The sequence below is a fragment of the Pectinophora gossypiella genome, chromosome 15, assembly GCF_024362695.1.
Source record: "Pectinophora gossypiella chromosome 15, ilPecGoss1.1, whole genome shotgun sequence".
Taxonomy (NCBI): Eukaryota; Metazoa; Arthropoda; class Insecta; order Lepidoptera; family Gelechiidae; genus Pectinophora; species Pectinophora gossypiella.
In genome coordinates, this window is record NC_065418.1 from 6,553,624 (window position 1) to 6,571,364 (window position 17,741).

Sequence of the window (17,741 nt, forward strand, 5' to 3'; positions counted from 1 at the left end):
CAGTACTTATAGCTATGTAGCTACCTATGTAGGGTAGGCCTTAGATCCTTACTAAATAATTAATATTTGTACAAGTACTTAGTAAGGACCGAAGTGTGCTGTTCTGTGCTGCCGCCAAAGCATGTTTTCGTGGTACTGAACAGAGCATAGTACCCCGCTAGCCACAAGTAGTGACTAGTGATCGACGATCCATGGACCTAAGTTTTTTTTTTGACGTGACTTATTGTAGATTTGCCGCAGATGGCATTAACTACTTGGTCGGACAAATGGGGAGCGCTGAAGGCTCTCACCCGGTACAATGTTTAAGACAACAGGCCTGAGGGTGCCCAGTTGGGGGCGAACCTCGGCTCAGGGCGTCGTCCGAGAGGAAAAATATTTGAAAGAATGAATCGACCCTAGTGGGTCTATAGCGATAAGCGCTGATTGAGGGAAATCGTCGACCACTCCGGCGGGGTCGGTATCGGGTTCCTGAAGTGTTTGGTGTCGCGAGCTGATTGGCTGTCTCTATGGCTAGAGTAATCGGGTCGTCGGGATCGTATATTACGTCCTTCGGACGCCGATACTTTTCAGTACCGTCCCTAATCGGGATGTATTCGGAAGCCGCAACTACCAGGGGATTATGGACCTAAGTACCTACTACGTGATATTATGAAATAATAATAAAAATACCTATCTACCCACTTTTAATTATTTATAAGTTGTCTCGATTATTATAGACGGTGATACAACGCACCCACCTGCTATCACGTTGGTCTAACAGAAAGCTCGGTGAGGCGTGGGTACTTAGATCATCTTGCGATGCATGTACATCTGACTAGCCGAATTGGTATATAGTCGTGAGTTTACGTATGTTTAATTATTAGTACACTACATATTACATGGTACACTGTTTTCTATTGATCTCAGTAAATCGAGTAAAAACCATGATTTTATTTGCTATGAATAGCGTAGACCTCTTTCTTGTATTCCGTGGTATGTATGACCGATACAGGGGTCGACGACCGGTTATCAAGCCACCTCGATGCGGCGGCGCATTCAATCTTGTTTCAGTACGCTTCAGCGAAGCGCACTATGGAATATAAGTAGGTAGGTAGGTAGGTTAACCTACCTAATTATTTGATTAGCTACAAACCTTGTAGTACGGATATTTACTTGATGAGATATTTTATAGCGTTTAGTAGTACCTACTTATGTTTTATGTTCTTGTTTATGTACCTTCAAGGTTTACATAACGTTAGGTAGGTACAGGTCATAATCAATCTACCTATAAACATTATAAATGCAGGTCCTACGCTGCAATGTCATTTAAGAGAGGTTTGTAAGATATGTACCTACTCCACCACTCTGCTGCACTGCGGATTGATGGAGTCTTCTGGGTAAGAGACTGCCTAGACGTCAATATACCTATTCAGTGCCTGAATAGATACCTACATGTGCTGGCTTAACGACTTTAATATGTCTCAACAGCTCGGTCCAACTACTTACGCATCTTCCAAAAAAACACGAAGTAACCACTAACAACTTTATAAGGTTGTCCACAGATTAATTATGATGTAGATATGTAGTTAAGCCCACGTTTCGAAAGGCACATCAAAGCCGTATGGATCGCCGCCATGGGTTGTTTTGAATAGTTAGTCAAAACTCTGTGGCGGAAGTTTCAACGTGCTACTCACGTTTGAACAACATAGATAAACTATAGATTCCATAAACGGAACAAATAAAATACCTATCACGGAACACGGAATAATAAATATAACCAATTTAAACCAACTTTCATTACGCCTGGCAAATAGTTAATAGCAATAATAATCTAGAACAAAATTCCGCGATGAAAACATCTAAGTTAAGGCATATACTAAATAATATAATACTGCGCAGTAGTGCGCAGTGAAGTGCTTTATGTAGTCAGTTTGGTCCTGTATAATGTCCGTTACATAATTTATTTTATATTTACAACACATTCCACACAGATACCTACCATTTTACACGATAAAATAACTTTGTTAACAGATAGGCAGCTTGGAACGTTCACGTTTGTTTGATCAAGTGTTAGGTATGCTCGGCTTATCAACAACTCAACAAGGATGGTATTCTCTGCTCATAGATCAACGAAGTCTTTGTTAGGCAGGCAGCCCTAACAAATATTAGTAACCCTACAGGAATCTGTATAGGTATTTCATAATTATAACCTCATAGGTACCTAATATGTATAATACGAACAGTACGAATTTAGGTAGTACTAGGTAAAATACATAATATAATCATCTTTTACATATAATTATACCTATATTTTTTTTTTGTATACCTATAAATTTTAATATACTGAGATGGGTCCCTAAGTAGGTACCTATCCTCTACATTATGAAAGGTATCCCAATTTTATGCCTCGACTTAGAACAACAGTTCGATTGGGAGCTCGATAGGTACCTACTCAATTCCATACCCCCTACCTACCTACTTGGTTGATGATGAGTAGAGGCATAGAATAAAGAATAATACTAGTACATGCTTGCCGCTTTTAGCTTTTAACAAAGGTTTCTCTATCATTTACTCGTAATTCTCTAATTCAGTTTTCAGATGGCCGGTTGCTTTGTAGGTAATGGTTTTTTTGTGATCGTAATCACTTTATTGTAATAAATAGGTACCCCAAAGACCAAGTACCTAGGTATCCTTGCCCTACTTTAAGAGAGAACAATTTTTCGAATGACAGTGGACCTCAGGACCTCAGTGGACGTAGTGGAAAGACTGGAAAGTGGACCTATTCTTCTGTCTGAGCTGTGGACGCGTTTGTTTTTAAAATACGTTCCGTTCCAAGTTACTTTCTATTCGAAACTTTTAATTAAAAAGTACTTAAACAATATTTTATAAAATAAAAAACATTCTTGTGGCTTTTTTATATTTTTAAATACCTAATCATGATTAAAAAAATATATTATATATCACAAATGCATCTCGACCATTTTATATCCAATTTTAGTTAAAATGTAGTTTTATATCGTAATTTGTATTAAGATAAAATAAATAATAATTGTAACCAAAGCCGCAATAAATTAAAAAAAAAATTAACATAAAATAAAAATGATTTTCATTATTCGAAATAGACAAAAAAATATATTTTTTTAATAAATTTATAACTCGTGCGTACAAATTTGTTTCTGATAACTGATGTAGAACGGAACGTGAAATGAAATCAAAAATTCAAAAACATTCGCTTCAATTCACTTGACGACTGAAATAGTTTTATCAATTCAAGGTCAGGATGTTTGTATTTTAATCAAATCAGTCTCAGTCGCCTCCGTAAATTGTCAGTAACACATTCACTATGTCCTCCTCAATGATGAAACTGTTGAAATCTACAGTAAGTACTTTGTTATTGTTACTTTGGCAGCTATCCCTGGAGCGTATGCTAAAAAAGCCAATGATTTGGGCGCATAATTGTCTCGTGGATCCATTCATATTTAATAAGAAGTCGTTTCTAAAATAGCGCCTGTTTGTGTCAGTCATGCACGCTTTCCACTTGCTTTGTTTATTCAAAACATGTACTTTACATTCAGAATTCTGACAAGCCGGCCTATATATTGCCTTCGCTTCTAAATGGTGTCCATGGTGTACAGAACAAACAAAGAGGCATTTAAATACACCACACTAAGAATTTGGTATTTAAAGCTTTCTACATAATTCATAGTTGCCTCCTAGCTGGTGTTGCGCAGTAACTCTTGTTGATAGTTTCACCATGTTCCTATCATTATTCATGATATGATTTTACGCCGCAAGATTTAACTTAGTCCCTGAAACAGATTCCTTTGTCATATTTGTGTTTTTCTATTTCTATTCTGTTGTAAGTCATACAAATTCAATGGCAATATTTTTGCCCATCTGGGGCGAAAATCAAAGTGGGATAATGTTGAGAAACTTGCCATTTTCATTTTAATTTGTAATAGGATCATTCATAGGCAAATGGTATAGAGTATGAATTTTTCAGCTTTGGTATTCTAGGACTCCAATAGCATAATGAGTGGGAGTTGAATCTTATTAGGATGTTTCCTTATATTACATTGTATCTGAATTATATACCGTAGTTTTATTCTGCAGAATTTTACCCTAAATCATGGCATCCGAAGAAACTACAGCTGTGTACCAACTACAAAACTCTACATTGATGGCCAATATGTAGAATCCAAAACCCAGAAGTGGATTGAGCTCACCAACCCGGCCACAAATGAAGTCATTGGAAGGTATGTCTTGTACATGATGACATAAATACTTAATAAGAGTCAGCCTTAACTTTTTAGAAATTCTATTCTCACTTTATGTTTTAAGGTATAAATTCTTGTAAGTACATATAAGTTAAAAACTTGTAGTTAATGTGATATATTTTAAATTTCTTTTTCACTTTCCTTCCACCATCTACAATTGGAATACCATTAAGTATTTAAGTTAATATAGTTAGTTTATATGTAATACAAACTGCACTTAAAAAAAAAGAAAGAAAAACATGAAACAGTAAGAGTAGGGCCCTGTGCTGGGAGGTTTTCTAGCCACGTCTTTCCATGTGGTAGTAGTTTTACAGCTAATGTAATTTAATTTTTGACTTTCAAAAAGCGCTAACTATGTAAGCTAATAAGAATAAATGTTTTTGATTTTTTTTGCCTCGTATGTACTTACTGGTTTATGAGGGGAATGTAGGAACTAAAATTGTTGTTTGTTGGAACTCTTCAAGAAATTAAATCACTGCAAAGTTCACATACCTACCTAGTTTATTTATTGAACATATATAGCTTGTCTAGTTTAAATCGGAACTTAAAAATAGGTAACTAGAGGGTGTGTTTTAGAGAATTTTGATTTTGTAGAGCTACATAATGGCTTTTATCCAATTAGAAAAATAATAATATATAGGTAAATAAATATCAATTCAGGCAGATTCTTGAAACTAGAGTTAGAGTCACTGATAAAATAATATTAGTGAATTACTTCTATTTAATGTACTTACCTATCACTAAATCTATATTTGTTTAAACATACATTACTACAAGACTAATGATGTCAGTTTATTTGTGTTGTAAATGGCGGTTCTTCCACATCACATGTTATTTAATTGGGTCTTATCTTTATGAAGTTATCTTCGCAAAACAAACGATAATAATATAATTTTCAAAGTGATTTTTATATCAGACCCCTTGCAATGTTATCTTGTCAGATTTGCGTAACTTTTGACGACATTTTATTTTATAGGTATATTGCTGATAGATAAGACAAGATTTTTTATATTTAACTATTATCTAATAGCTATTTAATTTAATTTAAAGCTTTATGTTAGAAGTTACAATGCATTTGCTTACCAAACCTGTTCAATTGAAAGAGCCCAACATAACTTAAGTTCACTGCTATAACCCAATGAGGGAGTTTCCAGGCTATGTTCACCAAAAACAATATATCTATATCTAGATGGCATTCTACAGTTTTAACGTGACAATTATCTATGTATTTGCTTTACCTAGGTACATAATTATTCTAAAATACAATCAATCAATCAATAATACTTTATTGCACAACAACATATACAAAGGACATAAACATACGAATAAAACATAAGCACAATAGGCGGCCTTATTGCTAAACAGCAATTTCTGCCAGGCAACCTTAGGGTGAAAGAAGATTATTCATTGGAGCACGGGCTGGTGCAATAAACATATAATGACAGAAGCATATATAAAAATAATTGATGTTCGATATTTGGATCACATTATGTATAGAATGATGTTGCTACCAATATTGCTTCTCTTTATTTTGATCAGAATAGTCCCTCATAAGTTACAATAACCTTTCTAAAGTTTGATGTGCATTTGAAATACAACAAATATCCAAAGTTGAATACCATGTTACATTTTTCTTTGTAACATACAAATGTACATTTTAATAAGTAATTTTAACCTCTTAAGGCCGAGATTGCCAGACACAATAGTTAAACAATGAAGTTTGGATTTAAAAAGGACTTTCGGTCTTACGACTTTAAATACAAAAATCTACATACAATAGAACGAAAAGGGTAAACTCATAGAATTTATTCCCTACTGCAGTTGTAACATACCTACTTCTGATATAGTATTGTAGGTAGTCAAATTCTGATAATTATTGTACTGTTTTCATGTGTTATGTCTGATTGTTGAAATTTTAGTTGTGTGCAATAAAGTATATTTGATTTGATTTGATTTGATAATATAAATGGAGTATTAATAATTTGAATAGCTAGCTAAACAGTGGCCATAATATAGGTACTTCAAGGAACAAGAACTATATACATATATGTAAATAATACCTACGTATACACATTCTTACCTTACCTTGGTGTTTTTTTGGTGTTTTATCTTTGATTGGGTAGATAAGATACACGGAAATAAACACATACATGATTTTAGCTTACAAAAGTACACATGATTATTTTACCAAAAATCTTAAGACTAGAACTAAAGAGATATAAATAGTACACAGTTCCCTAAGGGGAGAAAGTGACCAATTACCAACGAGTGTTTCGAAGGCAACTCAAATTCAAAAATATCTTATTCAGTTACAATTTGAATCGTAAATTTTTACATGAATATATTTTTAGTCGAACGTCTCATTCGTCTAAAACTGTATAGCCTACGAATATGATTTATTCGTAGTGTATAGCCGACGAGAGTCGCGCCCGATTGTTTTTGTTTTAATTTATATTTTTCCTTTTTTTTTTTAATTCGTACAGCCACGTCATTAGTTATATTTTGCGAAATTAGAGAATTGTTATACTTTTTGTCTTATTACATTTCTAAATTAGGTTTCCTACCGATATTGTAAAAAAAAAAACGGGAATTCGATTGTTAAAAAGGCAGAAGGCACTTTCCGGGAAGCAGTGGTCTATAGAACATAATAATAATAATTCTTTTGGTTTTTTAAGAGTATATTGTAAAAGACAATTTAATACTTATTCATGTGATTTCTTATATGTTCCAGTGTACCAGACGCAACACAAGAAGAATTGTGCGCGGCGTTGGGGGCTGCAAAGAATGCATTTAAATCATGGGGGCGAAGCACTATCATGACTCGTCAACAAGTTATGTTCAAGTAAGTTGATAAAGAATCAGAAATTTGCTATAAATTTTTGTATGTACACGTCTACTACCCCATGTTTGGAGCATGCTACACCATGGTGTTCCAGTGCGTAAATTTTGTTAATATGGCTTTATTTGAATGTGCACACATGTAGGATTAGAAACATCACTTTTACAAACGAGAGTAAATTATGTAACCATATTAAGCAGCTGAAGAAAAGAAAGTTAAGGATTATTATTATGTGACCAACCTCATCAACAATGTCATGGTTACATTGCAGAGGCTCCTGACATGGCCCATATAACAACTACATATTTTACTTAACCCCCAATCTGTTGGGATGCCTTACACAATGTTTTTCACATTAAATTTTAATAAACAAATTTTAATAAAGGTTAAATAACCAACTATGACCAACAACGGCTCAACATGCCCTCAGAAGCACGGAATCCTTATTTTCGCACAGTCAGCGGTGAAGGAAAACGTCGTGAGGAAATCCACATTCCCGAGAAATGCATTTTCGGAGGTATGTGACCTAACCTGTATTGGGCTGGTTTTCTCTTCGCGAGTTGGTAGGTCAGACAAGCAGTCGCTGCTGTAAAAAAAACCGGACTTGTCAAAAAACTTTAGGTTAGGTAAGCGGACCCTGTGAAAAACAGGATGACGCTAGGAAGATGAAGATGATGAGTCGTTAGTTTGAAGATTATATTTTCAAACTAACGACTTTTGTTTTTGATTTTGAATTTGATAAATGTTACAGATTTGGACGTCTCCTGCGAGAGCACCAAAGCAAGCTGGCGGCCAAGATCACTGAGGAGCAGGGCAAGACCACGGCCGATGCGATGGGAGACGTGCTTAGAGGCATCCGTGAGTACTTCTTCTCTCTTCTATCGTGTGGGTTTTGAGGTGGCGTACCGACCTCATCAACCCTGGCGTCAGGGTTATTACTGAGCCGCCAAAGGCTCTTGACATAGCTCATGTAACGAGTACTTACTCACATCAGTAAGTAGTAACCGGGACCAACGGCTTAACGTGCCTTCCGAAGCACGGATCATTTTACTTTCGGACAATCAGGTGACCAACCTGTAATATCCTAACCAAACTAGGGACCACAAAGTATTTTCTGTGATATGTCCCCACCGGGAATTGAACCCGGAACCTCCGGATCGTGAGCCCGACGCTCAACCACTGGACCACGGAGGTCGTGAGTACTGATACTATACTATACTATGCCTTTGTGGGGGCACAGTTCCAAGAAATGCAGTTCTCCATACTCAATTTACTGTCGCCTACGTAGCAGTACCCAACCCGAACGTTCGGGTTGGGTTAATGAATTTCATTATTATCTGCTTCTATCATGTGGGTTCATCAACCCTGGTGTCAGGGTTATTATTGAGCCGCCAAAGATTGAATGAATGAATGAATGAATTATTATCACATGACCAGCTTTTGTTTTGTTCCATCTCTCGAATTTACTTCCAGTAAATGAATTATATTTATAATGTTCTGATATGTAGAAATGGTGGAACATTGCTGCAGCATCACTACCCTGCAGCTTGGGTCCTGTATTCAGAACATCGCCAGGGATATGGACACGCACAGTTACAAGACACCATTGGGAGTTTGTGGAGGTATGTACACTTGTTTTATTATACTAATTAACTCTAAACTTCCAAGTATATTTGCTGAAGGCATTCATTGTTTATTCTTATGCACCTGTATACAAAAGTCACATGTGTAATCTATAACGGGTTGCAATTTGATTACGAAATAATACTAATTTATATAGTACCAACGTAAATGTACGAATTTTGGTCTGCGACGACCGAATCATATGAATACGACAACTTCATACACATACAATTCGATTCTAATATTATAGTTCACTGTAATTTTGTGATCTAAACTTCTTTCGTTAAGGCGTGGCGGCATTTAACTTCCCGGTGATGATTCCACTGTGGATGATCCCGCCGGCGCTGGTCACGGGCAACACGTACATCATCAAGCCCTCGGAGCAGGATCCCGGCGCCACGCTCATGATGATGGATCTCCTTCAGGAGGCTGGACTCCCTGCGGGTGCTGTTAATGTTAGTATTGAATGACATGTTATACACTGTGGTCCTCCGTGGACCTCCGTGGTCCAGTGGTTGAGCGTTGAACTCACGATCCGGAGGTCCTGGGTTCGATTCCCGGTGGGGACATATCACAAATTACTTTGTGGTCCCTAGTTTGGTTAGGACATTACAGGCTGATCACCTGATTGTCCGAAAGTAAGATGATCCGTGATTCGGAAGGCACGTTAAGCCGTTGGTTTCGGTTACTACATACCGATGTAAGTAGTCGCTACATGAGCCATGTCAGGGGCCTTTGGCGGCTCAATAGTAACCCTGACTCCAGGATTGATGGGGTTGGTACTCCACCTCACAACCTACACGATAGAAGAAGACTGTAGTCCTGTGGTACACCGACTTGCTTCTCAATCGGGGAGCGCAGGATTGAGACCTCAGTACTGGATTTTTTACTAACACAGTTAGCTCGACCATTATAGACGGTGATACGGCTCACTCCCGATCACGTTAGTCTTACAGAAAGCTCGGGTGAGGTGTGGCGACTTAGTTCATCTTGCGATGGATGTACCTTTGACTACAGCTATTTGGATATAGTTGTGAGTTTATGTATGTATATGTGCTCTTTGAAGCTCAAGAAAGCTATGAGCGCAGCTGCAACATGCTACGAGGATTATACTCAATGTATTTGCATAAAAAAAATATGAGAGAGACGCGGCGCCAAACAGATAGAAGTGGGTGCGACATTTCTGTTTGGCCTGGGTTTTAGAGAGTTAGACGTGCGGGAGGGGGAATCTGCAATTAAATGCATGGTTTGAGTTTGAGCATGATTGACCTATACCGTTCTGCCTTCGAACCTCAATTTTTCCATAGATAGTATCCGAGATAAGAAACACTAACACTAAAGGTTCGAAAAGCAGGCGGTACGAAATATGGCTTTGAGAGCTGGTTTAGGTGGTTCTTGTCGGGAGGTTCTGTACAAGGGTTTTGTACCATCGTGCAGAGTCCGGCTGGCGTTTTTGGGAATCTGAGAATCGATTAGTAACACCAAAACTTCGCCCGTTTCTATCCACATCAATTAATGGACTTCGTATTGTTGGCAGGTGGTGCACGGTACGCACCCCGTGGTGAACTTCTTGTGCGACCACCCCGACATCAAGGCCCTGTCGTTCGTCGGCGGCGACGCAGCTGGCAAGCACATATACTCCAGGGGTTCAGCTAATGGTAACATAATAAGCTATTTTAATAACTACCATAGATACTAATCAGAATACAACGTGCAGCCACTTTTCATACGACGTTCTACCTTAGAATAAAGAATAATAATATTACGTCATCATAACTAATTTAAGAGCCACGCTCTTGTCAATGTAACATTCTCCATGCTACTTTTTAGGGGAAAATAGGGCAGTGGATTCCCTCTTGCCTTCCGCCCCGCAGTATTCTGTCTGACGCGAGTGGGATAGCGCCCAAAGTATTCTATTTCAAAGCCGTACTAGGACTCCTGTCCTCCACCTCTGTATAGTACTAGCAGTTCCTACTGCCCTCTGTCAGGTTCCAGGTTACAATCCCTGTGACTTGCCCCTTCTGTCCTGCATTGCCGTACCATCTCCGCCTCTGCAACCGTTGAGGTCTTCACCCGTATCCCTGGACAAGGGAATATTACGTATAGATCGGCAAATCTGCCGCGCATAAGTTCGCATCGGGTGCCGACCTCACCCCCTCTGGGTCTCACTTTAGTCTAAAAGGCCGTAAACCGCTAAGGAGTAAGGGGGAGCGCGCTCAGACTGTCTGTCTCGCTCGCACTTATGCGGAAAGGCGGCACACGGTAAGAATGAGATCTTTGTATGAAGTTTCCGGGGTGTGGTCCTAATCCAACATGGCGTTCTGGGCCCGGTTTGATCGTAATGATCGGTCATAGCCCCCTATCGATTTTTACAATACATTGGCTTAGGCAAGCAGTGGAACGCATTCGATGTTTTTATTCGCCACCAGTCCACCGTAGAATCATGTACATGAGAATGTATGTGTACATTTGCAAAAAAAAATGTTTAGTACGATCTACTCTGTATCGGCGTGCGTGTATGATACGATTGATGAATGTGGAGGAAGCAAGGGAACTGTGTCAGGATCGAAGCAAATGGAATTCCGTAGTCTTTGCTTACCTCGGTGGGACATAGGCGTGAGTTTATGAATTTATGTATTTACATTTCCCTATATAATTTTAATTTTCCAGGCAAGCGCGTCCAAAGCAACATGGGGGCCAAGAACCACGGCGTGATCATGCCAGATGCCAACAAGGAGCATACGCTCAACCAGCTGGCGGGCGCCGCCTTCGGGGCCGCGGGGCAGCGCTGCATGGCGCTCAGCACCGCAGTCTTTGTAGGTCAGTACATATACATACTTATGAACAGGACCAGGGTCGGTAGTGCAATGGTTCGTCCCGGCCCGGCTTGGCAAGAGCTGTGGGTACGAATCCTAATCTAGGATAACTACAACGGGATTCGAGCCGGAGCTCAAATACTTTTTGTTTCTCTTTTTCTCTTTTTAAGTTCAGTGGCCTTGATTCCCGCAGACACACCCTAATTTTGTTTTAAGTTATACGTGTCATTTTCTTATCCGCCGAAAAGGAAAGGGACGGATAATTGCCAAGTGTTATTTTTTAAAATAATGAGTGAATTAATGAATATCCCGGGCGATTAAAATAGGCAACTCTCTCATATGCAACCCGTTTGACGCGTGCTGTCAACTTAATTCTGTCGGGTTATTGGCCAATAAAAAAAAATTGAGATTTTTAAATTTCTGCATAAAATTGACGTGTGTGTGTGTTCCATAAATACTATGCCTGTCAATTACCCGTCACTTTCCTTTTCGGCGGATAAGAAAATAACACGTGTAGGTAACTTGAAATAAACTTAGATGGTGTAGAATCAGCACAAGTGCCTTATTAACTATTGATCTTCTTTTCGCAGGTGAAGCTAGGGAATGGGTTCCAGACCTGGTGAAGCGTGCGGAGGCGCTAAAGGTGAACGCGGGCCACGTGCCCGGCACTGACGTGGGCCCTGTCATCTCGCCTGCAGCCAAGCAAAGGATCCTCAAGCTCGTCGAGTCGGGTAAGCAAAACATGTTTCACACACGTCTCAAACGTTTACTGAAGGCTATTTTAAGCTGTATTTGCGAGCCACTTTCATTCCTGATGATTCCTGATCCATTTTATTGTTGAGTCTGGAATGGCAAGGTCTACCGCATGGTCTCGGCTGTAATAAAATGCTTGAACCGCTTTGTCTCTTCCTTAGATCCTTCAAAACCTAGAAGCATGCATTATCGTACCTATATATCACTGCACCCCTCCTTTGCACTTTATAATAACTAACGGCTTCTGTCGTCCAGTGGTTGAGCATTGGGCTCACGATCCGGAGGTGCCGGTTACGAATCCCGGTGGAGACGTATCACAAAAATTTACTATGTGAACCGTAGTTTGGTTAGAACATTGCAGGCTGGTCACCCGAATGTCCCAAAGTAAGATGATTCGTGCTTCAGAGCCCACGTTAAGCGGTCGATCGGCTATTTACTTAAGTAAGTATGTAGACTTCCATCCAGTGGCATTCGGCGGGTCAATATTACTGTTGTGGGTTACCCCTGCATTAGGCTTGATGAGGTGGGTCATTGATCGCGCGACCCACATGAGAAAAGAAGGATTATTCATATTCATAACTTAGTTTGAAATAGTCTACTATGTTTAGCCACTTTTTAGTAACTGCTTTACCGATAAAAATAAACAAACTGTGCATATCCGCGTCAAGAAGCGATTTTTGCTTGGCTAGGAAATACTTAACACATGTTCACCGTTTGTTTAGTTTTTATTGGTAAGTGGTACAATGTTCTAGGAATTTCAAATCGCAAGGTGATGATGCGTCGTCATAAAAAGACTGATAAACCTACGCTATGTAAGATATGATGCTCTAGAAAAGCTCTTTTAATCTACCAGCGCGAATGCTACAGTCAAATATAATTAAATGTTGAATAATTGATTCCTTTACGAGCATGTTAATCGGATACTCGTATGTTATTCAAATACCTTCGCGTGCCTGTAAAAATAAACCCACTGAAGAATAAGTATTCATAAACAATTTGAAACTATATCGAGTATGTTTTAAAACAGTCGGGGACGTTTCGCATTTGAAACAAAAACTGCTACTCGTCTTTTCGTGTGGGTTGTGAGATCTATTGAACCGATCTCAGCAACCCTGATCTTCTATCGTGTGGGTGAGGTGACCAGCCTTATCAGCCCTCTATTACCGCCAAAGGGCACTGACATGGATCATGTAACGACTACATACTTATAACTTAACTAACTATAAGTACCACTGCTTTTAAGTCCTGAAACACTACTTGAATCGTCAATTTTTACATAACGAACGTCTCATCCGCCTAAAACTACTGCAGCTTCTCACAACCTGTATAGCCGGAGAAAAGAAGCTGCAAGAAAAACCTCGGCACAGGGCCCTAGACGTTCTATGTTCAATCCGCTCATGTTGTAAAACTGATATTTGTAACTGTAATAACGCCCACTTCATTCCATCTACGGACAACTAGACGTCGGCAGGTATTTCATCCTTATGTGGTGGATATACCACCAATCCACATTAAACGTTTTGTCTCTTCCTATTTAATGCGAACAGCAAAGGACTGGAACTGTCTGCCGTCTTCTGTTTTTCCAACACGTTCTAATCTGAGAGCTTTCAAAGCTAGAGTGAATAGGCATTTGCTGGGTAAGCGTGATCCACCCTAGACCACATCGTCACTTACCATCAGGTGAACTTGTGGTCAAACGCGACCCTATCTTATTAAAAAAAAGTCTCATCTCTCTATCGTCGGCGATAGCGAGAATTGTGTTTTTATTACACATGCAAGAGAGATGTGTTGTAAGATTATATTGAATGTGTAAATATGAAAATGTAATAAAATTTAATGATTATCACGTGCTCTGCGGTGACGAAAAACATCGTGATTTTCCGGGAATGTGGGTTTCACATTCCCGAGAAATGCAGTTTACGAAGTATGTGACCTAACCTGTATTGGGCTGGTTTTCCCTTCGGGGGTTGGAAGGTCGGCAGGCAGTCATTTCTGTAAAAAACCGGACCTGTCTAATCTTCAGGTTAGGTAAGCGGACCCTGTGAAAAACGTGATATTGGTAGGGAGATAATATTTGACCTGTAAATGATTTGGCAATTTAACTTTCTAAGGCCGAGATTTCCAGTAGTTAAAAAATAGGGTTTGGATTTTAAAAGAACATTCGGTCTTCCGACTATATGACTGAATACTGAAAATAGCGCATTCAAAAATTAAAAGAATCATCAAGTGTAAACGAAGCTCCCTATTAAACAAAAAGATATGATAAAGACCAATAGACAATCTGGAACAAAGGTCTATTGAAAAGGCGAATCTAGAGAACTCAGACTCGTCCAATGCTTATACTTGTGGACCTAGCCTATGAACAATAGAGGTGGCATGTGTCATCGATTATTGCGTATTATTATGGTCTGAGCTAATCTGAGGAGCTCTTATCTGAAAAACATAATACGTCATCATTACGCCGCGTTGTCGTCGTCGTTATTAGATACCTACTAGATTTATATAACAATAATTGCTGACCGCGACATTGTCGGAATTAAATCTCTTCCACGGCATGAATATCTAAAAATCGGTTGTCCACATTAGAAAGGTTCAACTTTTTCTGATCATATCAAGCGCGTAATTTAATAATGAATGAGCATCACACCTGTAACCCGAAAGTGTAGGCATAGGTGTAAGGTATACACACCCATCTCTCGCCAGCTATATTTAAGTCCCATGTAATAGGGGATGAGCCTATTGCCATTAACCAGGCAGTTACATACACATACATAAACTCACGCCTATTTCCCACAGCGGTAAGCAGAGACTATGGAATTCCATTTGCTTCGATCCTGACACACTTCTCTTGCTTCCTCCACATTCATCAATCGTTTCATACACGCACGCCGGTTCAGAGTAGATCGTACTAAACCTTTTCTAAGGACATCTCCAATTTGGTCAATATACGTACTTCTAGGTATTCGCTTTATATACCGCTTTCGTAGTCCTATTATCCTTTATCCGCTTTACCCACACACCAGGCACACATTCTGGAAATCACGTGATATCAATTATCTGTGATCCAAACATGAACTCAAATTCTAAAGTCAAATTTAATGGTTTAGAATTAATATCCCATCGTCACGCAGTTGTTAACATACTCGTGTACACCCCACACCCAATAATGAAATCGCAGCTCGGTGCGAATTTTATCAAGGTCCTGATAAATTGATTTCGTGATATTCCTTTCTAATCATACACACATAATACCGTCATGTACAAATACAAACAATCCGCAGGTGTGAAGGAAGGCGCCAAGCTGGTATTGGATGGGCGCGGCGTCAAAGTAGCCGGATTCGAGAAAGGCAACTTCGTCGGTCCCACCGTTCTCACAGATGTGACGACCAAAATGACATGCTACAAGGAAGAAATCTTTGGACCCGTATTAATCTGCCTCAACGTGGACACTCTAGATGAAGCAATTCAAATGATCAACAACAACCCTTACGGCAACGGAACAGCTTTATTCACCACAAACGGAGCAACCGCCAGGAAATTCACGGCAGAAATCGACGCAGGTCAAGTGGGAATCAACGTGCCTATTCCCGTACCTCTGTCAATGTTCTCGTTCTCTGGCACTCGGGGCAGTTTCCTCGGAACCAACCACTTCTGTGGTCAACAAGGTGTTGATTTCTTCACGGAATTAAAGACTGTTACGTCGTTCTGGAGGCACAGCGACGTTTCTCACACGAAAGCTGCTGTTGCTATGCCCACACAGCAATAGATGTTCATGATCAAGTGTTCATGTTGGAATTGGGAATGAAACATGGTATTTTAAGAGAAAACTAAAAAGTTAAATGACTAAGTTTAAATATGCTGTCTGGAAATGTTGATTATCGTAGTTATTTATTATTTCTAAATATTTAAAAATCATGTAACGTTTATTTATCAAAATGCCATTATTCGATCTCGTGCCATTTATGTACCTAATACAGGAATTTGTTATTATTCAATTAGGTAGCCCAATAATAATAATATATTGAAATTATATATTTTTGTACTGTATACCTAGCGGTTACTATGCTTGTTGCACACAGAGCAGGGAATGCGGCACATTTCGGCCGAGGCGCGGGATTCTGTCTGCCTATTCATACGAAATCCCGCACCCAGCCCCAAAAAAAGAACAATACTCAACTGTCTTCCAATTCCTTAGGTATTGTTATTCTATTAATTTGTTATACAATTCAAAGTCTGAATTCTGAATCACTTGTACGTATATACATACATAAACGCATGTAATCCCTAATGGGATGGGCAGAACCACAATGTAAAGATAGCTTGCAGCCACTTTTGATACGAAATCCTAAGTTGGATCACTATCACACACGGACACGGTTAACTATAATAATAAAGAAATCGCAGTAACGAACCTTAGACTTGGCACCACTTTGTCTAGATTTCATTACTTTTTAAACAGCTCCATCGAGACTTGGCTAGTTTTTTACAGAATGTTTTTGGTAGGATTACTTTTTACTAAACGTCAAAACATGAAATTGCTATGGAATTTGTATGAAAAAGCACACTGTGACGTCATAGAAAGATGTCGGTTCACTATTACGTTTTTCTTGATTAAAATTCTTAAATAAGTAAAATAGAAAAAAGAAAATGTTTTTCGTTAGTTTTAGATCTGTATTTATTTAGTAATTAGTATTTATTAATTTATCTAGAACCTAACACGGCCCAATTATATATATATCGTCGCCTTATCATGAAAACCACGTAAGCGCCTGTTTAAAAAATACAACATGAATGTGGTTTTAGTTAACAAAACCTCGCAATAGGAAGCTGGTACCAATCCAGGTAAATATTTGAGGTCTCAATGTTTACCCGTATTGAAATAAAGTGAAAGGAGTCGCGATTTTGTGGAAGATAATCACATGAATGTGATTTAAAAAAAAAAAGCGCTTACGTATTTTTCTCTAGACGTAAAATCATTATGCTTTATTCTATGCCACTATATTATATCCTTCTTAGGACTCTGGATCAAAAATGGCTTGTCATTTGTACACCGACTTTTTACTCAAAATAAATTGTTATATTCTATTTACTGTTGTTTGTATAAAACCTTTATCGTGTTTACTGAGGAAGTTATAAAAAAGTTTTTTAATTTGAATACAGTAGCAAAGAGTTCGAATACCCATTCAACCCTTCAATATTTTTATTCAAATGTGATTTTATATGACTTTCTCTAAATAAGTTGAAACATTTGTATTACTACAATAAAGTGAATTGTGAACTTGAAAGATGTTATAAGTATTATTATTTGTTAAAGTATCTAGAGGAAACAGGAAGTTAATAACAACAAAGTTCTAAAATTACAAACAAATGACGCTCAATTTAAGACTACATTTATTAACGTCAATGCGAAAACCATGCCTTTTGTAAGAGCAAAATAAGTGTTATTCTATAACT

General features: G+C 38.5%; 1 protein-coding gene across 1 annotated transcript; it reads left to right on the forward strand.

Annotated features, from left to right (window-relative positions):
* The first annotated feature begins 3,186 nt into the window (after positions 1 to 3,186).
* Positions 3,187 to 17,372, forward strand: LOC126372940 (probable methylmalonate-semialdehyde dehydrogenase [acylating], mitochondrial). The gene is made up of 10 exons (XM_050018848.1): positions 3,187 to 3,358; positions 4,093 to 4,235; positions 6,988 to 7,098; positions 7,847 to 7,953; positions 8,604 to 8,717; positions 9,007 to 9,173; positions 10,256 to 10,376; positions 11,389 to 11,538; positions 12,125 to 12,265; positions 15,569 to 17,372. The coding sequence occupies exons 1-10, from the start codon at positions 3,323 to 3,325 to the stop codon at positions 16,051 to 16,053; spliced, it is 1,575 nt and encodes a 524-aa protein (XP_049874805.1). The 5' UTR covers positions 3,187 to 3,322; the 3' UTR covers positions 16,054 to 17,372.
* Positions 17,373 to 17,741: the final 369 nt, after the last annotated feature.

Bases quoted from the DNA above. Each gene is read 5' to 3' on its own strand.
- LOC126372940 (XM_050018848.1), top strand. From the start codon at position 3,323: ATGTCCTCCTCAATGATGAAACTGTTGAAATCTACA. The intron at 7,954-8,603 runs GTGAGTACTTCT...TCTGATATGTAG, and splicing joins AGACGTGCTTAGAGGCATCC to AAATGGTGGAACATTGCTGC. The intron at 11,539-12,124 runs GTCAGTACATAT...TTCTTTTCGCAG, and splicing joins CAGCACCGCAGTCTTTGTAG to GTGAAGCTAGGGAATGGGTT.